The sequence below is a fragment of the Pseudopodoces humilis genome, chromosome 11 (genome assembly GCF_049639895.1).
Source record: "Pseudopodoces humilis isolate 2021_Gansu_Grassland_sample_001 chromosome 11, ASM4963989v1, whole genome shotgun sequence".
Lineage (NCBI taxonomy): Eukaryota > Metazoa > Chordata > Aves > Passeriformes > Paridae > Pseudopodoces > Pseudopodoces humilis.
In genome coordinates this window covers 3,762,854-3,788,879 of record NC_142210.1, presented here as the reverse complement: position 1 = coordinate 3,788,879, position 26,026 = coordinate 3,762,854, and the positions used below count along the sequence as shown (strand labels likewise).

The 26,026-nt window shown below is 40.8% G+C and overlaps 1 protein-coding gene across 3 annotated transcripts in view; it reads right to left on the bottom strand.

Annotated features, from left to right (window-relative positions):
* CLSTN2 (calsyntenin 2) overlaps window positions 1-26,026 on the bottom strand; it is a 300,445-nt gene that overhangs the window by 9,469 nt on the left and 264,950 nt on the right. For all 3 annotated transcript variants that reach the window (XM_088060824.1, XM_088060825.1, XM_005529580.3), the window contains exons 9-10: window positions 13,994-14,156; window positions 2,994-3,160 (exon numbers count right to left, since the gene is read on the bottom strand). In XM_088060824.1, the coding sequence (XP_087916950.1) occupies window positions 2,994-3,160; window positions 13,994-14,156 (330 nt within the window). The remainder of the gene's footprint in view (window positions 1-2,993; window positions 3,161-13,993; window positions 14,157-26,026) is intronic.

Here is a 26,026-nt window from a genome sequence, read left to right as displayed (position 1 = left end):
TTTCTGTGTGGTTTTATCATGGGATACCTTTCTGAAGTATATTTCAACATGAACAAACACAACAATTACAGCATTTGCCTCCCACATCTTCATTAACGTCAGACACACTAAAGGAGGCTCTCCATCCTGTCTGATGATCAATAAGGGTGTCATGATTTAAGACAGAGCTGCTCACTTGGGCCAGCAAACCCTGCAAAGTCACTGCCTGTGCTTGTAGCCCCAAGCCTTCTCTACTCCACTGCAGTGAACACACATCAGTCTTGCTGACCAAGAAACTGTCACTATTGTGACATAACCAATGACTGATTCGTACCTTCGTTGCAATTAATCCTAATTCCGTGTTTTGTCTTTGAATAGGTTCAGTAAACCATCTGCACTGCAGAGGAAACCAGTGTAACCCCCTTGATGTTGCACCCTACTGCTGTCAGCACGGAACACAAACACACCTTTCTCTCCTGGGTGCTCCCTCCCCAAAAAAAACTTGGATTACGTGAACACGTTCTGTTAAATACAGACAGTGGCTGCCTACACTTCCTTACAGCCAGAAAGGTTAAAAAGCAAAACACATCAAACAGACTGTGAAGAACAGGAGGAAGTGCAGGGCCCTCTGGCGAACAGAACGTGGAGGACTGGGTTTAAAGCTTGTGCAGGAAGATCACAACACATTGAAGGGTATTTTTTAACGAAGAGGAGGACTAACATGAATTGCAGCCTGCATACACTTCTTTTTCCTCTCTTTAAGCTAGCAGCAGTAGAGAATAAAATTAGCAAAAGGAGACTCTAGCTAGCCAGTTAATAGCTCAGCTGCCAAAATAGCTGGAATGCTGCCAAAGGGACTGGAGAAAGCCCCAGTCTGAGCCATTTTTGTCTTTCTCATTAAAAAAAAGCTAAAAATAGCAACGGCTTAGGCAGTGTCTCAGAGAGCTGTTAGAGATAACTGAAAATTAGGCTGCAGCCCAAAAATGTCCAGCACAATCACGTCAGAAACTGCTGCTGCTCTGCTCTTTTTCAGCTGGTTAAAAGGTGAATCTCCATGATACAAAGGGCCTGGAAACACCTTCCAGCATCAGTCTGTCAACACTTAATCTGCAAAGCACCACATAAACAACCCCACAGAACCCATCATCTGTGCAGCTGTCACATTTACCTGTCTGGGATCAGGTGTGTTTGTTTTTCACACCACACCACCTTTCTCTCTAATTTTCTCTTCAAGGTCAGGCAAGGTTCTGCCTTCAGCTGAGCTTCCTTCTGTCAGCCCCCCAAAGAAACCCTTCCACAATATCTCTGGCTGTTCCTTTCATTTTTGCCTCCTGCTGTTGCTCTTACTCTTGGCTTGCTGAGGCAGTAAAAGCAACATCAGTAACTTAAAAAAAAACACTATGCCTCATCTGTATTTCAGAAAATTAAGATGTTTTGAAGGTTTGCAAAAGCATGAAAAGGCAGAAAACAATCCCTTATCTTCCTTTTACCCTCTGCACTGCCACTACATTAAGGAAGTCACAAATGCTGGACCAGCAGTTGGTGGCAGAAGCATTGGGCATTTTCCCAAGCCCATGAAACTGGGGTGACTCAAATATTGTCAGGTTTCAGAGGGCAACAATAGGGGAGGAATTACTATGCTTTCAAGCACCATGGAGAAGTGTACAGTGCTTTAATTCATGGAAAATCCCAGCAAAGAACTTACTATTAGGCATATACCATGTGGGTTCCAGAAATGCCAACCTGCTCCTGGTGTACACTGCATTTTAAAAACAGCTTTAACCAACCCCTGTATCCCATTGCTGTGAGAAGCAGCAATGTGAAATTCTTAATGATGTTGCTGGTAGGACGACAACAGAATTCTTTGGGGTCTTTCCTCATATGTAAAAGAGCTAGCAAAATTCCTCGTTACTTTTGCACTTTCAATTTTCATTTTTACCCTTGTTTTCACAAAATGTGCCAGTTATCACTGCAAACTATCATCACCTGGACACACATCTGGGCACATTTCAGGTCAGTCTATACAACAGAAAGGTTTAGCTAATAAAATGCAGTCCATGGTACTCCCACTGCAATGTTCCAGGTAAGGCGTTTTAGCACCATCCTCCTCCCCTCTGAGAACTCCACACCAAAACTGGTTCAGTTTTGCAGGACACATTGTGTGCACCCAAAGGAACTTCCTGAGCTGGGTCTGAATCTCTGCTCCTTTGGAAGTGGTATTTGTGTACCAGGAAACAGCTTCACAAGTGCATTTACACTGAGCACAGGAACACTGTCACCAGATAATGGTGTCAGTAAAGGAAAACTGACAGTGCAGCTCATGCGAGCATTGGGATAGCCAAGATCCTACATATGTATCCAAAGAACAATTGGATGCATTCTGTATCTAAAGAACAGAATTTCAGAATTCTCTGAATGAATGCAAAGCCAGCTGACCACTAGGTCAACTGAAACAGGATTTCCCTGTCTGTTACTCTCCAATCTTAGAAAAAAATCTACATTATCAGTAATCATATGCGTATTGAAGATGGATAATGACTTATATTTAAATCTAAAAATTTAATTTATTAACTTTAGGAGTTTTTATTTTTAAATTTTCATGTACCATAAAGTTTTCCTCTATGAAAACACTGAATTTTAGAATGTTATTGCATTAGGACTTACGTATTCCACTGCTTTAAAACTACTTGAGATCAAAATTCAATAAATCTTTGGTATCACGTCTATTTCTTTACAAGTTACAAAATAAGCATGAAAACACAACCTAGCAATTCATACTGACTCTGAAATATCAGCAGTGTGTTACTTCCTGATCATCTAGCACTGCAATAATGGAAACGATTTTCTTTGCAGTGTCACAGCTCTTCTACTGTTCTGGTTTTTTCTTTGCATGATTTTATGGGGAATTACATTGCTTCTGGGAGTACATCTGTACTGTGTATACTCTACCTTGGGCTCCCCACTTCATAAATCAGATCCAATTTTTTATCAAATGATGTCAGTTCATCCCTCACCTTTATTCCTTGGCCAAGGCTCTCAAGAGAATTGATATCGAGGCCCTCCTTGCAGGCCTGCAAACAGGAAATCACTTTCTGACTCTCAATTTTCCCTGGCCGGATTGTCAGACTGGCCAGGCTGCCGTGGAAATACTGAGCAAACCTGGGCTTGGTGACTTCACCTCCTGCAAGAAGAAGGATGCAAAATGGTTATTGGTACCAACACATAAACTGCACATGTCATAAATCACTTTATGTTTTAATATATTTAAAGAATCTCAATCCATCTTAGCCAAGTGTATTTGAAATCCCATTTATTGTGGTACAGAGGAATATCTTTGTGGGTTGGGTGGTAGCTGGTGGCAGGATGTCTTTAAGATACTTGTTTTTCCAGGATTGTATTCAGGTGTTTATAAAGCTGAGACAGCAAACCCAGATATGAAACACGGTTTCCCACAAGGAAGCATGTGATTTTTAAAAATGAACGTATTCAAGTAACAAACACCAATTTAATAAATGTTGAAGTCCAATATTTATTTATAGAGAAACTGTATTTGCAAGCATTCCATGACAAGATCAGCTACCTCTGCCTTTGTCCTCCAGATGAGCTGACAGTGGTGCCTCGGTACACAAAGTGCCACATTCCCTGGGTTGGGTCTGAGGACACACTGGGGGCTGCAGAGTGAGCAGGGACCTGTGCACAGCCCCTCTCTAAGAGGCTGGGAGTGCTGTGACAGACTCAGGGAGCATCATTTGGTCCTGGCACTCTGTGTAGCACCAGCCCCTGCAGACACACTCGGCTCGCTTCTACTCCAGGAAGCTCCCAAGGAAGACTGATCTTTAGAAGCTGTCAATAAAATGTGATTACAGACTCCTGCTCCAGTGATCATGGCATCTCAATTACTCTTGGGACAGTTAGTGATTTGCTCATCCTCCTTTAGGAGAATTTTTAAAGCTTGTTTTTCCTTCAGTGTTATCTCTCACAGTGCATGTGAATTACTGCCTACCTCAGGCCTGGGAGGACAGAGGGAGCCACAGGGCAGCCAGCTAGGCAGACTAATTGGATTAGCAGTTGATAGCCTGTTGATAAGGTGTTGTAATTGGTAGATAACTCATCTCTACAGTGTTTGTAGCTTTAGTGTCAAACAACTTGTTTTTGCCAGGCAAGATAGCTCAAGCTTGAACTTGAACTTGTGTGTGGATTGGAGCTGGATAGGGATGAAGTGGCAGATTTTCTTTAGGCTGCTATTGTTACCTAAAAACCTGCAAACCCTCACTTCCAGCCTCTGCAGGATGAGCATTATGAAGAAGACTCGAGCTATTTTATATAGTGAAGAAAACACACACTGGTGTGCTGGCAGAAAAGAGGCATCCAAGCAGGCTGTTTCTTCAGAGAAATAGGCAGGTTTTGTTCTTCTTTTTTTAACATTACAGCACAAACTGCCTCTTTTTCTTACCCCAATGGAAGGCTCACAAGGGGCTGTTATTCTTGTCCACTTGTCCACTCTCATTCGTTTGTCCATTACATGGGAAATTTCCTCTGGGCAGAATTTTGTTGAGATTTCCTAGAAACTTTTACATTTACAATAGCTATAGTTCAGCCTTTCTGATACTTACCAAGACAATTATTTGGTAATTATTTGGTAAATCGATAGTGCATTATGGGGACATTTGCTTTTCAGCCAAAATGCTGTTATATTTATCTTCTTACATTGTCTTTAAAAGTACATATACAGCAGTAATGTAACTGGACAGAAAAAGGTGTGCCAAATTAAAAAAAGAAAAAAATAAAAAAGCAAACCTCTTCTTAAAAAGAAGACAAAGAGAGAAAACCATTTAAGAGCTTACAGAAGAAGTAGGAATCACATTTTGTTTGAAGCTTCACATTCTCATATCACTACAGAATTGTGAAGATAGCAAATTCCAAGGCTAAAATACCAACACTAATCCTGGAGCTTTGAAATTTAGAAATATAATAAGTCTGCCAGTATAGTAAGTCTGCCAGTAGGTCTTAATAGTTCTGAGGCGATGCAAAATAAAAAGCAGGTTCAGATCAGTGAATGTATTTAAATGCTAAATACACTCATTAAAATGTATATAAAAGACCAGACAAGAAGCCAGAACAAAGAACTCAGTGCTGTGGCTTTGCCTGACAGAAGAAGCAGAATGAACCAAAGCATCCATGAACAGATATTGGTTGTTCTTCCACTTTGGACTGGTTCTCCTCTGGTATTCTTGACACAGAACTTGCAATTACACTGCAAGCTCATTAGCAGTGATACAGTATTTGCCCATAAATCATTCAATGTGCAGGGTATTCACTGTGCCTAAGCCACGTTTTTAAAAAATGCTGGTGCACAAGGAGGTACTACCACCTTGGAGATGTATAATTCTCATTTAAAGTCATCTGTCCATCCACCAACATAAAAGCCTGGAAAGGAATATGAGTGTTTCCAGGAATAAGCTTTTAAAATACTCTGAAAATACAGGCAGTACAAAAACGTTGAGCATTTAAAGAACTAGACTTACATACCCTCTTCAAGGGAATGAGGGTGGTGTTTTGTGTGGGTGCAGAGATTGAGACTCGACTGTGAAGGAGGTGATATAATCTTTGCTTGTAAAAGGCTGTCAAATGTTATTTAAACAAAAAACCCCAAGTATTTCAAGAAAATGTGAGTGAAAAATAGCTTGGAGTAGCCAGTGTCATACTGTGTGAGTAGAGAAAATCTGCAGAGCCATGGCCATGGTGATGACAGGGTGATCCAGGCTGAGACATGAACAACTGAGAGCAGTCTGCAGGGACATGGAGGGATGAGGCACTCTGTCCCCAGCACCAAGACAAATAGCTTTGTACCTAATCTGTTCTTGAGAATATTGCCTGAGCTTTCCAAACTCTCCTGAAGACAGAGGCTCCCCAAGCAATCCCCTCCACTGACCACTGACCCTTGAGGTGTACATTTATTCCCAATAGGAAATGTGAGTGGTAAAATAGAGCTGTATCATTTTCCTTTGCCAGGCTAAACAAGGACTTCTCTTTACATCTTCCACCGAACACTGTACACTATGACCATCCCCGTTGCTCTTCCTGAAACTCATCTTGCTGAAGTACTAGCCCTAATGTAGTGTTCTTGTCACTGTATGTGTAAAACAGGAGGTGCCTGTTCATCCAGGGCAAGGAGAACCCCAGCTTGTAATCACATGAAAAAAACAAGAGCACTTAAAGAGGGAATACCATCTTGTACCAGATTGCTAAATAAGCCTTCCATAAGCAACTCTTACCAGTGTTAAAGACAAAATGATATACCTGCCAATTCTGAACTTGAAGGTAAACAGAAGTCACTATATCTGACTCTTCTTATAGTTGCTTGTAATAGCAGCATGCTGTCATTTTGATATTCTTTTTTCTCAGCATTTCAGAATCTTCTCAGCTCAGTGGGGTATGTTAGCTGCTGATGCTCAGTAATTATTAGATTGCAAATGGACAAAATCAAATGCAATAAAACTGGGAAGCAAAACCCAAAATTCTCACTAAAATTAAAGGAATCACCTAAAGCCAGTTTCCTACAATCCTGCTTTCTAGCTCTGATAAAATGTTTTATTCATACTTGGTTCTACTGTATTAGTGTGTTTGAAAGCTGTGTTTCCTTCTACTTCTGCAATCTGATATTCTTTGAGTATTTGACTTCAGCTTCTCAGTGGGTGGAAATTTAGCCCGGGATGGCCAATCTCCAAATTCTAGACACTCTAAAATTCTGGGCTCCCAAGACTAGATGACTATAAATATATTTAATCCAGAATGAACACGACAATTCCATTGCATGTGTAAGCACAATGGATAACTGTACCTAATGCTGATAGTAACATTTTACAGAATATTATTGAAATTCTTCTAAATACTGATTTTTCAAATAGAGATCATTTGACCCTGAGCATGATTCATTTCATGCTCCCCAGGCACCTCAGAGTCAGTGGCTTTACTGGGCAGGAGGATGCTCAGTTCCACTGCCTGGATTTGACTCAGCACTGACATTACCACCTGCTAAGAAACAACTGAGAAAAGAAATCAGTTGCTCCTAACAGCCCTTACTGCTTTAAGACAATTTGAGCTCTTTGTTATGACACCAAACTGAGCCCAAGCAACAGTGTTTTAGGGATAATGAAGAAGACCCAAATAGATTACACAGAGAACAAAGTGGAGCTCCAGTGACAATGGTCTTGAGGTAATCCAAGAATACAAAAATTTGTAACAGTTCTGTAACACAGCATCTCCACATTCTCTCCAGAGATCAGCATACCCAGTTAACCTGGATTGCCTCAGCAAGGTTCACGGGACTTCTTTGATGTCAGGGTCTTTTTGCCCTTTCCTACAAGTGAGATACTGCTCAGATACAGCTCATCTCCATGGAGATGTTGGTAAGTTCTGAGAGAATGAGAAAACCTAGGCCTCAACTATGTTGTATCTGTGTTTCACTCAGCACTGTGTTTATTGTTTATGGGTTAACATACTGTGAGTGCTAATTCTTGGGGGACAGTTAAGTATTTAAGGCTGATGAATGATAGGGCCAAGAGAGGAAAACAGAACCTTCCCTCCTGTCAGGGAATTAAGTTAATGTCTGTAACACAACAAAGACTGAAACTACACTATAGTTTGGCCACCAGCTATTCTTACTGCAATTCCTTCCATGAAAAATCTTTGAAGCTACTGATTTTTTTCTCTTCCTTAAATGTAAATGTTGTGGTTGCCATCACAGCTGTGAGGGAACACAGGCCACAGGATTGCCCAGATCTTGCCGATAAAATTGTACCTTACTTTTCACACCTGACCCAGCACGCACAAACATTCCCAAAGTCTGGCAAATCCAGGAGGAAGGATGGTGGCTTTTGGCATTAATTCAACCTTTGTAAAGGGAAAATGGTGTCAACAGACTGTGGAGGTATCCACAGGAACCATGACATCCATAATTATTCACTTTAATGCTGTTCACTTCTTAGTCATTGTTGAAGTAGCATGCATCACACCTTTCACTTGCTGAAACAGTAACTTTTCTGGACTCAGATTCTTTTGTGCTGGTTCTGACCTCTTTTGCTGGTGGAATTATCTGGATAACTAGATAAGGGTATGCTGAGGGGCAGTGTCCCATGATAACAGCTGCAGCCTAAAGGTGTCTCCTACACTGGGGCCAGGGTATCCCCCTCCCACAAGAAGCCTACAAGCCTCTGAGCCCTTGTCACTTCTGGCTCCCTCCTGTGCCACTCCCAGCTGGGGCTGAGCTCACAGCAAGCCCAGCAGGGAGCACAGCCAGGAAGGGACTCATCCAGCAGGACCTGCAGGAGACCCCACAGACCCCTCAGAGGGGAGCCATCAATGCAAGCAAGACTTTACAATACCACTGCTTGGAACAAACCCAAATAACCACAGGCACTGTTACAGCTCCTGCCTGAAGTTTCAAATGCACCAGATCAAATGGAGAAGTGCAACCTACTTAATTTTAGCTTAGAGTATTGCAGATGTCTCTGCTTTTGGGGCAGCTCAGTGGGGACAACTTCTTATAAACATGGAGGAAAACATATCTTTTATTATAAACCATTATAAACCATTGAAGACTGATTGAACAACAATTTAGGAGGGTTAAGAACTGTTACCTGGCAATCAGCTCCTGATTTAACTCTTAGGTCTTTTAACCTAAGAAGGTGCTTCTTGCCTTGAATCATTAGTCAGTTCCCTGACTGACTGGGTGATTTCTGTGTCAGCAGAGAGAGGACTGGCATGTGAGGATGTGAGGTTGTTCCACAGAAGGGCTTTACAGAAAACCTGATCTCTCCAGCATAGGTTAAGGAAAGAAAATGACAGGAGAATACAAATTAAAAATAGAATAGGAAACATCAATTCCTTAGAAAACAGGAACTACAATAGCCTTCTGCTGTATCCATGATAATCAAGTAGCTGTTGACAGGCTTCTCCCAAAGACCCTCTCTATGCAGTGTCCAGCAGAATTGCACTGTGAGTCTCCAGCACTGCTGAAGGGGTGGAACTATTAAAAACAGTGACTTACAGCCATGGTAAGCTACAGCAAAACCTTGTGACAAGTCATTCACTTGTGTCACCACTTTCCTGACAGAGCTTTAGGGGCCACACAAACTCCTTCCCTCCCAAAATGCCTTGTATGAACTCAAGACCTTATCTTTTCAGAGCAACCACAAGGAAGTCTGTCTTCTGCCTTTGAAAGAAAACATTAGACTACCAAATCATGTAACTTGCTCCCTTCCTCTGTCTGCTTTTGCCCCTGAATGTATAGCAAAAAGGGGATGAGTGTGGGAACCTATAAACCTTGGTTTAGTGGAAGAAGTTTCTTACTCTGTGAAAGGGTCCTTTTTCTATGTGCTCAGATAAACTGAATCAGAAATAATGAACACAGAGAAGAATTTCCTGGGCTAAGCTCTTGTAAAGTGCTCTCCAGGACAAGCTAATGATTTGTTTGCATTGCTCAGGAGAGTGAAACAGGATGTTAAAACCTAAAAGGAAGAATAAGAACAAAAGATTATGAATTCCAATTCTATTCTTGATGTGATGCACTTCCTCAAGTGACTTGAGGAAGAATCATCTACTGCACTTTATCCCCACAGAGTACAGGTGACTCTCCCACCTTGCTGCAACTCTTTATTATTTGAAAATATCTTGAGACTCTTAAGGTAAAAGGGAAAATCTAAAAGTATTTTTATGCTAAAGAAGAATAGGAGTAGTAATGAGAACCAAAGCTGAGGCTTGGGGAGTCCTGTCCCAATGGACCATGACTGCTTTAATGCCCATTCAGGGAAGAAGCAGTTCAGACACAGGGCCACTTCCCTGCTGTTGTCTTTGTGATTCTTTTGCTCTAGATAAGAGGCAGATGTACAAACAAGTCAATATTGTTCTTTAGATACCTGAGAGAGTAATTCTGCCTGAAAATTTCTTTCACCATTAGAGATAGAGCAGCACTTTGGCCTTAAATAATGTGACCTACATCAAAATCACACCCTTGGCAATCATCAGTGAGACCAGTGATGTGAACGAAATTTTAAAAATATTAAGATTAACTTAACAGGGCTTAACTTAATAGGGTTTATAATTAACCCTATGTACCTGCAGAGAAAGCTGTCAAACTTCACCAGGGTACAGAAAGGGCTGATTCCAGGAACAGCTGTACCAGGTGTTTGTTTCTGCCCTCACTAAGAGCCCAGTTTGCTTAGCTCTGGTGTCAGCATTAGCTTTTCCTAGGCCTCATGGCACTGAAATCCCAGCTAAGGAGTAAACTGGGATTTGCCATGCATGAGGCACTTTGCTGGGATTAGGTGCTACCTGTCACTGCTCCTGGGTGACATGTAACCAAACCAACATCAGCACTTTAGACTAAAGATAATGCTTAAACTCCCAACCTCAAATAAACCACCTCCACTCAAGTATAGCAGTACTGAACATCAACTGCACAAAAAAGAATTCTCTCTAGGCTGACCTTTGTAAAGGACCCTAAATCAATGAGGTAGCTCTGCTTAGATCCTCCTTTTAGTAAGATCCCTGAAGGAAGAACCAAGGTTTTTAGATTAAAAAAGGAAAACTATACCACAGTAACATATAGCATACCTAATTTTTAGTAGATAAAGCTCATATTGATAATGCCAGAACAAATCATGCAACTTTCCTCATGCACAGAGTGTCATTAGAGCTGGGAACCATTCCCCAGGCTTGGTTTTAAGTAATTTGGCCATATCCTGGGCTGCAGTAAACTTCACCCAGTGCCTGACAGTCCCTGGGAAGGGTCTCTTCTATCACTTTTAAAGGCTGGCTTTCTGCTCTTTCAACCATCTTCACTTCCTGCTTGTCTCCAAGAATCTGCCCTTCAGGAAGAGGCTGACTTTCCCTCCTTTTTAGAGAGTCCCAGCACTTGATTCACATTATTTTAAAAAAAATTTGCATAAAATCAGGAACAATCAAATCAGGCGAGATTTTTACATTACCAGGGAAAGTGTAAAGATGTAGGAGAGATTTGCTTATGGCACAGACAAACCAAGGCACAGTGAGCACATCATAGGCTAAAGCTGGGATTTGTCACATAAGCCTGAAGAACTGCACATTTGGTTTGTTTTCCTGTTATGGTCAGGAGAACAGCACTGATCTTAAACTGCTCTTATATTTCACTTGAGCAGCTGAAGGTAGAAATAAAAAAGCAACCTAACTTTTCATAATGGATGCTATAAACAAGGCTATAAAAGTCAGAAAACAGTTACTCAGTCACTGAAATATTAATAATAGGCAATAATAATCTTGAAGAATTTTCCACGTCCAAGATTCCTGTGGGATACAACTCTGAGAAAGACAGAGAGAAGGTGCAGGCACGGTGCTTGCTGCAGAACACCAGGATGAGGACCAGTGGAAGTGATGGAAAGATCAGGGCTCACTTGTATCACAGGGGACACTCAGGCTCCTAAAGAAGCAGCAGAACAATTCCCAGTTTCCAAACCAGAACTGAACATTTTCATCTACAAGAGGGTAAATCCCTCATGGCAGTGCCAGATTTTCCTACTGGTGCTAACAGACCATTAATTGCAATTCTTGTTCTTGATTTTTCACTGTCCTCTAAACACTCTCTTCCTGCTCCCTGCCAGTCCTTCAGCTACCCCACAGCCACGACGACTTTTGGCTGTCAGCAAATCAGTCAGTGTGGGAAGAAAAAAAGTAATGTTATTTCTTCTGATTCATTCACTTGTCTGAGACTGTTTTTCAAATAATTTGACTTTGACAAATGCATGCTGTGTACTCAGAACATTAAAGTGGTTTAGTAAAGATGGAAAAGAAGGTCTTGCCCTTTCTGAAGGAAGAGGTTAGAGCAGAGCTTTGATGAAAAGAAAGGAAGTAGTAGCAAACCAGAGCTGGGAACTCTTCATATCCTTTTAACAAGGACACGCCCGAATGCCTTATGACACCAAAATCACTTTATATTTTACTGAAATAAATCATAGAATATTGTAAAGCAGCTTTATAGTGCTTTGAAAATACAGAGGTTTAAACTATTGTTACCGGCTAAAATGTATTAGCCTAAGTAGACTTATTAACAGTTTCACAGAAAGTATTTGTAGTTAAAATATTTATTTGATAGAGCCCCTTTTTCTTGAAATATAAAAACTTTGAAAATTAATGTTTTGACTAGAATGGATTGGTTTTCTATGTTGATTAATTACTATTTCACAGACTGAAATACAGTGCTGAATTTTATTAACAAAGTAACTTTCCACACCATTCATTTCAGACAGAATGAGGGGTTCAAAACAAATGTACCAAACGATAAGCTTTGTCAAAAGCAGTATCTTGAAACCTTGTTTCACATAACCATTAGAAGTTTATCTTTTTGCTTGACACATGATAGTTTATCAGATTCTTTAGCACACTGTATTACTAAATCTTAGCATTTTTACAAGGTGGAAAATTTTTTTCTACTTTTGAGGCACTCCAATTCTCTTAGTATTAAAAGAGCAATAACATAATATTGCTGTAAATATTAATGGCAGCTATAGGTACGATTTCAGTAGTTTAAATCAGGTGTTTCACCAAAACAGAAAAAGAATCTTATCCTGAATGGCTAATTAAGCCATCAAATTAGCCCAGGCAAAAATAAAAATGCTTGAAAATGATCGCAACTTTTTATTTAACAGCTTAAATATGAAATATACTCTGTTGTCTGGATGTAATGTGAGCCTATGGGAGCAGTTTTGCCTTAATTCCTCCTCAGACAGAGGTGCAAAGGGAACAAGGTCATCATTGTTGAGCCTCTATGGCATTTGCTCATCTCTGGAAAGAATTAAATTTACAAATGACATTGGCATTTGCTAACTCCAGAACTTTGATCTAAAAGTACTTCACCAATACTGCACAACAAAAAAAATCAGCCCATGCAAACACTAGCCAGGCAAGAAACAACCTATACTTTTCCAAGTATATGGGATTAGTGGGATGCCAACCTGCTTATCACACCTCCAATAATTATAAATATTGTAAACTTACCAAATTTTGTTTTTAGGGTTAGTGTGGCTTCATTCTGCATGTTGTCATCAGAGTAAAGACTGGATCTTTACCCCACTCATAATCTAACAGCTGGATTTGCTTCAAGTACTATTTACACTGAGCAGCCCTGCCATGCCCAAATTTTACAAATAAGCACAGATCAAATTGGCAAACAAGCTATTAATGGAGAAAGTGAGACCACATGAAAGAGTGGGGAAGAAACACAATCTGTGTTAAAGCATTTTTTCCTAATTATAGTTCACTTCACTGGAAAAAAGACAGTGTAAACAGAAAATCAACATGGAGAGGTAATGGAGACAACTTTACAAAAACAGACAAGCGGAGAAAGGCGAGCACTTCAGGTGTAAGGCAGAGAACAGATAAAGAAAGTGGTGTAAGGACCAGGTAAAATTAATGAGAAGTATGGGATTATGAAGGGTAGGAAACAGAGAAAGGTAATATTTAAGCAAACGCCTGTACAGGTATGGCACAGGGGTTTTGACTTTTGGATTTATTTTACTCTCACTTTTACCTCTGATGTATAACAGAGTGAATCTAGTAAATTACTGGAATTGCTGGTGAGATACATCCAATGTGAGCTCAGGACCGGGCCATGGATTCTAAAAGAAATCTGAGGGAGGGACTGAAAAGAGATAGTTGGAGTTCTTTAATACCTAGATTGTTTACTTAAGGTTGGAGGATAAGGGAAAAAAATTAAAAGAAGTGAAGATAAAAGATAAAGACAACAATCTTTCACACTGTGTAGACAAACTGTATGCAGTACCTCTTCAGGTGATGAAAATGCAAAGCCTGTTAATGTCCTGTCCATTTTATCCTTGGACTTGATTCATTAACAACTCTGGATTTACATCTGATTTTATACCATCGATCTTTTAGCAGTTTATTTCCTATGCAATCAGCGAGACAAGATTCTTTCTTGGCCTGAGCTCCTGACTGTGTTGTTTGTTATCTGGTGTGGTTTTACCTTGCCAGCAAGCCCCCACTGTGAGCTGCATGGCGATGTGGGAGGGGTGGATGGGCCAGTCGTTGGTCACCAGGTATGGCTCATAGGTGGTCCCGTCCATGTATAGCGTCACCACGGGGAACTCCACCTTGACCACGTAGTAGTGCCACTCCTTGTCACAGATCTGGGAGACAAAGCAGAGTATTAGTTGGCTCTTAAAGTGACTGAATTTTAGATCCCATATGATTTTTAAACTGTGTTGTTTCCAAATTTCACTTCTAGTAAATAACGTTACTGCAATTTCTACATCTCTAACATTAATGAAAGCCAAAACAATGTTAATAAATACTCTTGGCACATTTTGAAAATACAGATGATAAATAGAAAACACACCCTGAAAACAAGACATGAATAGAAAATAGAAAAATCAGACAATTTGGTATTTGACCTGTATTTTCACATTTGCTAATACATAATATTAGTTTCTTAATGTTTGTATATAGCTTTGAAAACACATTTCATGTAAAATACACACAGGATGTACTGGTGTAGATACTGGGGATACCTATTAGGTTCAGATTAAGAAAATATACAGTCCTCAGTCACTGGATTGAAGAGCTATTACCAATGATTGCCATTATTAACTCATCCCACCAGTACTTAGAAAGTCCTGTGCAACCTGCCAGGATCTCCAAGGTGCTGAAAGGACCTGGGCCACGCTCTGTGTAACACAGAGGGACCAGCAGTCTACAGGTTTGGGCAGGGAACTCACCTCTTCTCTACCCTTCATCTTTTGGCCCTGAGCTTTTTCCCAGATGGTGGGAAAATGAGGATCTTCATGGTTTTCCTGATACCCACCAGCTTTGAAAAGCAATGGCCACAGTTACAACATACCTTCAGCATGTAAAGGATGACAACATTAGGGTCAAATCACATATGAATTTCTGAGCTGGACAACTAGGGACATCCAGGATGGCCAAACTCAGCTTTAGTTCAGAAATGTACAGCTGGGTGAACCCATGTCTCTAGAGACAGAAGTCTGGTGTGCAAATACCAATGTTGGCCCAATTATTTTTTTCTGTTGTTGTATCTTGCAGATTTGAAAGTTTAAAGGAATGAATCACAGCAAACTGGTAGGATGAGTGGGCTGTTTTAAAAATCAAAACAATAGTTACAACAATGGTACTTTCAGTTCTGGGGAGATCCTTGTTTTGAGGTGTTAAGAAATGGAAGTGCTTGAATGCAGATATCCTTGCTGTTTCACAGAAGCAAGCAGAAAATGATGTTTAAACATAACACTGTCCTTGGCCAGGTTAAGTACTAGCTGGTGCAGTATCTGCCCTTTGAAAGCAAAAACTAATGTTTTCTTCCAGAAGACATTTCAACAAGCACTTAATCACCCCTATTTCAAACGGATACATTTATTACTGCAGACATCATAGCTCCACAGCAAGAGATAAATGCAGCAAGGGGCTGCTGGAGGGAACCTTCCTTTCGTAAACAGCAGACAGCACAAATGTTTTCTGAAGGTTAAATGAGCTGACACCAAAATTGAAAGTAAATAAATTGGAAGACTGAAAACTTTGCTGAACAAACACCAAGCACCAACAGTATTATGCAGCCCTGCCTTCCAAGGAAAAGCAGCTTGCCAAGCCCCTGACCTGCTCATTAACGTGTGATGCATCACAGCCACATGCAGCTGACATTTCATAGAAAACAAAACCTGGTTTTGAGGGACCTTGCATGGCCAAACCTACAGGATGAATACCTGGCACTTTGTGGAGAGCTGTTCCACACTATTTCTGTTTTGCAGCCCTGAACTGCATCAGGCGGGATGCCTCAGGTGTACCCCAATGAGTGATCCTCATATTTAATTAAAGCATATTTAACTTTGACACAACAAACCCAAACATTTTGGGGCATTACAGACACAAGGAGCACGATAATGTGTAGCTAGTGTAATTACTCAATTAGTCAGTGTTGAGGGTTAGGTGTCCTTTTTTTTTTGTTTTGTCGTTCTGGCCTGCCCGGGGAATTTTTACCCATTATGTGCTGGGACAACCTAACTACCGGTACTTAGGGGTGATTGATAAGGGACAAAGAGTAGCCGGGCCCAGGGGAGGGGGAAGGGGGCAGGAAAGGAGGGTGGGGACAGTTTTTAGCTGGCTTTTCTTCGGCTTCTGGGAAGGACGTTCGTGTGCTGGGGCGCGGAGCTGCTGCGGTGGAGAGAAGGGAATTTCACCATCACCCAGACAGAGCTGCTGCTTCTTCTCCTTCTCCCCTCTTGGTTGGTGGCCTCGCACCCCCTGTCCTGCCAGGACGTGTGGCAGTGCCAGGCACCGCTGTGGAGCTGCTGATACACCTCAGCCACCAGCCCAGGATCTCAGCTCGTCCCTGCTGATCCACCTCATCCACCAGCCCAGGATCTCAGCTCATCCCTGCTGTTCCACCTCATCCACCAGCCCAGGATCTCAGCTCATCCCTGCTGTTCCACCTCAGCCACCAGCCCAGGATCTCAGCTCATCCCTGCTGTTCCAGCTGACTGTTCCTCAGAGCCCTGCAGGAGCACCGGGACTGCCCGAGGGGTTTGTGAAAACAAAACCTCTCCTCCATCCCATCTCAGCCGAGAGAGCTGTCCCGGGGTCCCTGGTTCTGTGTTCTTGTTATTGCTGTAGTTATTGTTGTTTGTTTGCCTGGTTATACTAGTAAAGAACTGTTATTCCTATCCCCAGATCTCTGCCTGAAAGCCCCTTGATTTCAAATTTATAATAATTCGGAGGGAGGGGGTCTACATCCTTTCATCCCAAGGGAGGCTCCTGCTCTCCCTAGCAGACACCTGTCTTCTAGAACCGAGACAGTCAGTTACATTTTTCCAATAAAATGCTTCCTGGAAACACATTCATAAATTCCACAATTCAGGGCTCCTGCAACTAGGCTAAGTGCTTCCAAGAGAAAAGCAGATGTCCAACTGTGCATGTCCACACAAAGTATTCAGTAACTTTTATTTTTTCATGTATATTCTGGAACCTAAGTTATTGCAAGTGGAGACCACTTGGTGATGCCCTCGAACCCTCACTAACCTGCGTTTCCTTAAATTTCAACACATGAACACATCAAACGTTGTTTGGAAGGGAATTTACACACTTAAAGGCTCAGCTCATTTGTTCTGAGATTTCAACAGCATTTGTTTGTCATCTTAATTGTCACCCGATTTTGCTTCAGTTTAGGGACACAGACACATTGATTCCTCCAAACCACCTTTCAGTATCTGTTCTGGGCCAAAGTGTAAAAACAATTGTTTTACAATGAAGCAAAAAATTAATTCCAAACTCTGGGATATGTCCCAGTCATTCAGCAGCAGGTGGCCAGTTCACAAGCAACAAAATAATGAACTGAATAATTGTGGTGTGCAATTTCTTACGCTGCTGTTTCAGACACCTTCTTCGCCTTCTTAACACAGGAAGACAATTTTTTTCCCTGCACGTATTCCATTGTGGCAATGGAATGCAATATGAAGCAGTGAAGCCAGGAAAAGAAAATTGTAAAATATACTACACTGGCAAATGAAGAAATTTTAATACTGTCAAGTTGGAAATTTATTTTTAAAATCTAATTTATAAAGCTATTCTAATGAGATAAAATTACAGATGAGGAAGGTGAGCTTTCCAAAACTGCTGGATGGCTTGTTCTAATCACTTTATCATGCCAGTCTGCCTCTAAAAAGTATTAATGGAACCACAGTGAATTAAACAGCCTAAAGTCCTCGTGCTAAGTACAAGCCATTGCACTGGAATATGCTTTTATGAAATAGCTGAAAACAGCCTTTATATAAATCTATGTGTCCTAGGCTCTTGGCATCTTCTAATGAAAGATGTCAGTTTTTTGTGCTTTATATTGGAATTCTCAGGAGAAGAGTGAAACCAAAGTTCTTGGTCTGAGAAGCATGTGGTGCTTAGAACCAGACTTTGGTGGTCTACAAGATACCCCATTTTTCAGCTTTGTCTACACAGGCCTGGCATGTGCCTGGGAGAATTGGCAATTTCCAGCTCTGGAAGCCTCCCCTGGGTCAGCTGGGGCCACTCCTAGACTGTGGGTCATCCACCTGCATGGCTGCACACACCAAGGCAGCCTGTGCTCCTTGAGAAGCCAGTGAAGAGCTGTTGATGCTCACCACAGGCCTCTGCTGAGCAACCTGCACCTCCCTCTGGTGCCCCTCAGCATCCCAGGGAGCCTGAGCAGGAGAACAGCTCTGCACATCCCAGGGAGCCTGAGCAGGAGAACAGCTCTGCACATCCCAGGGAGCCTGAGCAGGAGAACAGCTCTGCACATCTCAGTCTGCACATCTCAGTCTGCACATCCCAGGGAGCCTGAGCAGAACAGCTCTGCATCCCCTCAGTGCTGCTCAGAGCACACCTGAGTGTCCCCTCAGGGCCCACAAGGCAAGTGTGGCTTCCATCTTCTGCTTCCCAGGACTTTGCTGAGGAAGTACTCTCAGAGCACGCTCAAACATCCTCAGCAAGAGCAGGAAGGAGGAAAGGAAAGCAAAGAAAGTGCTCTGCTCACTGCAAATAGCACCACTTATTGCAGCTATGAGACAAAAATCCTTCTGCCTGAGTGGTCTGAACCACTCGTTCAGTTACCAAAAGTGGTCTGACCACTTTTCTGAAGAAAGCATCTTAATCCAAATTTAAAACAAAGAGGATGTCACCGCAAGTCACTTCTTGATGCCTTTTGTAGCATCTTAACAAGTTCTGAAACCATCACCCCCATCCTAAAACACTGGGCCTGCTTTGGGCCCCTGAATGCAAGGAGTATTTAGATGAACTGGACTGAATCTGATGGAGAACCAGCAGAAGGGCCAGCTCTGGCCACAGGAGGAAAGGCTTGGGAAACTGGGCTTGCTTGGCCTGGAGGGAGGCAGCCTTAGGGAAAAACAGCAGCCCCACAGTGCCAAGGGAGAAGACAGACCACAGACAGGCTTTTCAAAGTGGACAACTCTGTATTTTTATATCCCCTCACTAAAGAAGGCAATAAATGCAGGGAATCTCGATGGCATTAGCATTATTCACTCAGCCACAGACCCCTAGTCAACCCTCCTGCCCTGTTCTGAAAGCAGCCAAATGCTTTGTGGCTCTGCTTCAAAGCCTGGCCCCCACTACCCTGGCTCAGAGCACTGAAAATAGATGACAATTGGATGGGGAGAGGGGTATTGCTTTGAGTTAAAAAAGATACCATATTTTTCTCTCCATCTCTAAAAAAATCCTTCTGAAAGAGCTTTTAAAAAATTTATGAAGTTTGGCATTGCTCTTTATCTGTTGATTACAATACTTTTGTAATTTTGGGACAAGAAAATATTTTATTATGTATTTTGAATGTATTTTTATGGTACTGAGAGAAAGAACTGCACTGTTTACAAACAGGGAGCTAAAAGGAAGGTTCTGAAAGACTGTTTCATTATACTTAGAATGAGGACCTAAGGAATAGTGCCACTGCAACAAGGAAGCCTAAAAAAGATAAAAATTTGGAACTGGTTGGCAGTGGATTTCATACCAAATTTTAGAAGTTACATATATTTGCAATTTTTCAAAAAAAGATGCTGTATACTTACATATGTAAATTTAACAAAAATTAAGCATTTTAGGCAGCTGAGTCATTCTGCCAGAGACTGTTGAGTTTTGCATGGAGGCAATTCACAAGTGAGCACAGAGAGCCTTCCTCCTCTCCTGCTTTGGGGCACAAAATTGTCTGAAATGGAATCTTTCAAGATATTGAATGAGCTTTTATCTATTACTTTAGAAACTGATTTATTATCCTGATTGTTTTGCTAATGCCAGTTCTCATACACAGATGTCTGTAATTGGGGCATGTTAGTTTAAAAGAAGAAAAGGACCAAATGACTTGGGGCTTTGCTGTTGCTATAACTGCTGCTTCCTTTTGATTTCTTCTAATAAATCTTAGCCTTAAATTTCAGTATCTGAGCTACCTGCAAAGCTGATTAAGTGGTATAGGAAAAGAAGTTACACAGCTGAGTTTTGGAGCTCTTTTTCTCATTGTCTATAAGCACTTCTGGTTGATTTATTGATTTATTTATTTATTAATTATCTTTATACCACCAGGAATAGAAGAAAACACTGCTAAAAATGTCCTGGTGTAGAAATCAAGTGTGTAATTCAGTATGCAGATATTCAGTGTAAAGGATGGCATTGTTTCACTGGGTACCTGGGTTACCTGGTGCCTTTCTGTTTTTTAATGTAATGAACAAAAACCTGTTTCTGCTGTGAATATGTGGTTTTATGGCAGAAGTCTGCTTTTGTGGGAATCAACAGGTAAGCACTTGAAAGTGGCTTTGTGCTACAGTACAGTCTGATATTCATTTTGGGGAAAAGTGCAAACACTGACTAATCAAATCCATTCAATCATGTGAATTGCTGTATCTTGTAGCATTATTTATTCTACTTCAGTAATAGGCTCAGTATTAGGACGTATTTGCCACGTGCTGGCTTTACTCAGCCTAAGCACTGCTTCCCTGGAAATAATCAAAACATCTCTGGGAAGGGGTTTGATATTCCTGACCACTAAGTGAAGGTGTGCAGGTTGCAGATAGGTCTCCAATATCTCCACAACCTCTTCTGAAAATTTTAAATAAAGCTATAAAATATTCATATTACGTATCAGGGCTTTTTTCTTTGATACTCTGTGTTTCATCTTCTACATTTATTCTTCAGCAGTTCCTTCACACATCTTTTTCCCCTATCTGTAAAATCAATACATTCTGTCTCTGCAGTGCCAACAGACACAGTGTGGAAGTAGTAATTAAGGCAGGATGGAAGGAGAATATACTGCATATGGGAAAACAAGACATTGATACACACCCCCACAGTTGAATTTACAGGTGATACACTGCAAAGAATCACCATCATCTACCAAAGCAGTGTTTTGTCTGTAAGAATACTGCTGCACATGCAACCTCCACATAAATCTTGCATCTTGAACCTCAGCCTGCATAGCCCTGCTCAAAAATGGTCACAGAGTCTCCCTGAGCAAGCTGCAGAATTCTGACAGCTGGTGGCTGGTAGTGAAGGAAGAAACTCAGTCAACCAGACTTCCTTGCTCTGGACCAGTTTTTCTGCTTTTGAGATTGGAGCATCACCTCTCTTCCAAGTGTCAGCAGTAGTGGCTGTGGCATGGTGTAATTTGGTAAGGAAGCTGATCCTCAGCTATCAGAGCTGTATCACAACTTGGATGTCTCTACTACAGATGCTGATGTGATGTTACAGCTCAGTGTGCAGGGAGTTAATTTGGAACATTAAATGACCATTCTTCTGCAGCTGTATTTGTAAAGGACCGTGTGTGATCACTCATAGAATAAAGGAGATGAGCACCTTCTTTCTGGGACCTCAGCTCCCTATCAGAAGAGCATTACTTCTTCAGAAAGCTGGGCAAAGCAGAAGGGATTTCCTACAATTGTGTACTTTGAAACAAACTGGAGGTGAAGGACTGGGAAACACTTCCTTGTCCTTATAAGCTCACTAATTGAAATGATAGTGCAGCCTCATGCTGATTGATTTAAAATGAGAGTTTGTGTACCTTATAAAATAATTGTTTCTTCAGTATGAACTATTCAGTTGGATAGTTTATAAAACTGTCCACTAGAAAAACCTGCTGGAATTTCTTGTGTACCTGCTCAAGTAAATATATTATGCAAATAAGCATGTACCTAACCACAGTCTTTCCAAACTGTTTACTCACTGTCTAGTACATGTTTTATTCTTCTGCTTAATGTTTATATGACTTAGACATTTTCTTTCACTTTAAAAGACAGATTTTCACAGGCTGTTCAGGAAACATCCCTAAGATTTGATATTTTAAAGAAAATATGGGTAGAATATTTTGTTAGAAAACCTTGAGCCCTGCAATTTATTACACAATATGGTTTATTTAACATGTCAAACAGAAGGGTGGATGTCCATTAAATCACTCAGAAAATCTGGTGAGGAAAGTTCTATCTTTCAACCATTTTTTTTTTTCTCTTGAGAAATATCCCAGCAATACAAATTCATCAAACCAATTCCTGAAATACATTTATATAGCAAATTTGCCAAGTATCTTTCTTCATAGCTACGGATGTTCCCATAGGAAATGCCTTGTTGTATTTTATCAGAAATTCTTCTTTACTTTGTAATGACAAATAGAAGTAATTATTTTTATCCTCCTCAGCCGTTTCCTCTCCACATCCATTCAAATGAATGCAGGAACAGGTGAGTCTGTGTTGAGCACCAGACTTCCAGATGTAAGACATGTCTTGATCTTTGATTTTCCTGTGATTAAAAACCTGAATCTTGCAGAACTCTGCAGTGTGTTTTATTTGGAGGTTGACTGACACAGCCAATGTCTTTCATCTCAAAAAAGGTGAACACAGACACTGCAAGTCACCCTGTAGCAACTGAAGAAAATTTTTCGTTATTTTGAGTTAGTTTTATTCTGGTTGGTGTGTCATTCTTGGTGTAAAAGAGCTAAGTATACAAATCCGACTGTGAGTTTTCCAAGATTTATGATCAGATTTTGTCTGATCTCCCTGTTTTCTGTGTGCTGGAGAGAGGATGTTAACTGTGGCACGGAGCTCCCCATTAGCCAGAACCCTCTGCCAGGCAGAGCAGATCACTGCCCTGCACCTCAGCATCCCCTGCCCCTTTTGGAATCTGAACAGCCACTCGATTATTCCAGCACTTAATGAAGCCAGCTTCATTCCAAGCATACATGGCATTTGAGCCCTCTGTAAATGAACCTTCAGCCTGTAAAAACAGAAAGGATTTAAGAACTCTCAGGGTAAACCTCAATGCACTAACTATAGAAAAAGAAAAGGGAATGAAACAATAATCAAAGACATCTCTTGGTTTCTTATTCTGCAGTTCCCTGATGAGATCTTGCATGACCACAGTGCTGGCCCGTTTCCATCAGAAACCACCCTCATTTGAAATTTAACTGGCTGTTCACCTGCACAGATTTATCTCCTGTCCTACTCTTAGAAGAGACTTGACAGCTCTGTCCCATACCTGAAGACTTTTACATTACTGTAAGACGGAGGGATGGTAAAAACAATTCATTGGTGCAGTCCTTTACAGCTTTTAGTGGTACATCTATACATATGAATGTATGAGATATATAAATATGCATATGCATACACACACACAAACTTCAAGGTTTCTAATTTCAAACTAGAGTGAAATGTTTGAAAACAGTGTCATAGAATACTTATGTGTTTCTAAAGCTTTAAAGTAAAAAGGGAACACTGCTTTTACAAAGTCAACATGGTACAGTCACTGAAATGAATAAACTCCAAACAGCTCATATCAATGAATATTTTCTTAGACCAATTAATTCTAGTTGTAAAGATTTCAGGGTACTTTCAACAGCTCCTATCAGAATAATTTGGTTTAAAAACTATTAAAGAAAGAGAAATTATCAAAGCATACAAAAATGAAAAACATTTTCAGAAACTAAGTATTTAATAACTGAGTTGGACTGAAATTGAAACAAAACTACTGAAGTGATACACAGCTAATGAAAACTGATACCTGTTAACTCTACTATTAATGTTATTATTGATATTCCAGTGTGTCTCTTCCCATGCTTTTCCTGCTCTCCTCAGCTGTAGATTTTCAAGGGCAACTCCAAGTCATCTTAATTATTTCCCTTTTTTCCTTTTTTTAAAAATCTCCTTTATTTTTCTATTCATTAGCACCAATCGATCACAAATTAACAAAAGGCAGAAAAGTCCCCTGATGTCAGGGTATAAAAGAACAAATAAAACCATTAAGATTAATGAAAAGAATTTTGCTTCAGAGATGCAGCATGGGCACTGCCAGCCTGGAGTTGCCCTTGAAAATCTACAGCTGAGGAGAGCAGGAAAAGCATGGGAAGGGACACACTGAACCTCCCACTACAGATCTGCAGCTTGTCAGGCTTAATAAAATATTGCCTTGCTCCTATCAGGGCAGAAAACTACTCCTATCTAAATGGAAAGAATGATCAATATTCCGAGATAAATGCACTTTCGACCAAGTAATGAAATATGGGGATGTTTTTATAGATCAGCTTGAATCAACTGAATCTGAGGAGTAGAAAGATCAACCAAAGTCTTAGCCAGAATAAACACTACAAGTTTGAATTCCTGCATCTATATTTAAAGTGCTTCTATGATTGTTTCATTTATATGCCTGATATTGATCTACACTCTGATTTGTCAGTATAAATTTTCTGTTAAATATCTCTTTAAAGTAAAGAAGCTACTAGAAATGTTAAATACCTAAATGTGTATATATATGGTCAGAGATGAAAAAATGCAAAGATTTGGGAAGATCATGTCTTTGGGAATTTTTCACAAACAGAACACATCTACCACTTAGCAAGTAAGAATAATATTAAGGAGAACTATGAAACCCACCAGATCTTTTGAGCTCCCACCTAACAGAAACAGCCCAAATACCTCCTTTGTTTCCTAATCTGAGACCTGACATCTGATTGACATAATTTATTGTAGTGTTCAATTATTTTTTTTTTTTAATTTTGACTATTAATGTGTTTATAAAGCATGAAACTGTTTTATTTTCAAATGGTACCCATTACATTCCTGAGGTCCTCACTGGGAAGGGAGCACGGAGATCAGGCATGTTTTCACATACATTGAGGCATAAATTGTGTCAGTCTTATTTTCTTACATTATTAATGTCCTTTCCAAAACTGAAAAGGTGTGGGCTTTTGAATATCCTGACTTCAAAGGGAGCTGAAATGCACTTTTGGTCTGTGAGTTTGTTCCCTCCTCAAGACAGCACACAGAATTCTACTTCATTTCTGTCATGAACCCTCATCATTCATCTTTGACTCTTAAATGGAATTTAAATCACTTTGTGTCATCTCCAGGATCTGCCTTCTTAGGTGACACATGCAGGGACGTGTAAATGCCTGTTAGGTATTTCTATTAAGAGATGTGCAACAAATGTATTTTCACTCTTTGGAGGGCTCTGTCTGCAAATGGAATTGTGGTCATAAAACAAATGGAATTCCCATTTAACATGCCTCCTGAAACACACATTATTTACTAGAAAACCAAGCAAAGAATTTTCAGTTTATTAATAGTACTTAATTAAAGCACAGACTTAATTAAAAAAACCCCAAAACTGTGAGTGTTAATACAAAACAAGCCCTGCTATTCTTTGCCATTACCTCTCAAATATATACAGGGGTTTTATTCAGTTTGCTTTACAGAAACCTGGCTGAAATGCTAATACTTAAATGTTTCAAGGTTACATTTGAGTCAGGCATCTTGACTGCCTGCTGCTCCAAGAACTGGGACAACTGAGAGGCATGGTCACACTCCTGAATGGAACTCAGGAACTGAGGACTTTTGTCTCTCTGGGCATCAGAAGTTTGCATGTCACTGTTCACAGAAGGAGGATACATCCTTGCTGGTGGTGTCTGAACAAATAAAACACTTGGTTCTGGCAGCTTTCAGGGTGTTATAAAGGAACAAAGAGTGGGATTAATGCAAACTAGACCCCTGAGACAAAGAAAGGGTAGCTGGAGCTTGTTTGCTTTGAAGGCCAAACACTTCTGCTCAGGTCTGAAAACACCTCCTGAAGAGAGCTCTTGTCTCCTCCCTCTCACACAGTCCCACCTACACACATCACTCACTTTGTCAGACCAAAGGACTACACCCCCTTATCGATCCACATTCCACTGGAAGTGTTGTATGCTGGCATGTTCATTAAATAAACATCCAGACTTGATGCCTCAGATCTCAGCTCCCACCTGGCAAAGGTTCCAGGCTGGTCTGCACACAGGAGAAAGCCCACCTGGATCCTGCCCCGGGCTGCAGACCTGTTCTTGGCTGGCTCTTTGAAGGCTCCCATCACTTGGCAAACCCCTCTTCAAAGGCTCTGATCTCTGAAGGAAGGGCTAAGACCACTTGCAAGGGTTGCTTTAAAGGTACTACGCAAAGGCAGATGGAGCTGATAGGGGAGTTAAACACCTCTCACAATTTCCACCTTTTGGGAG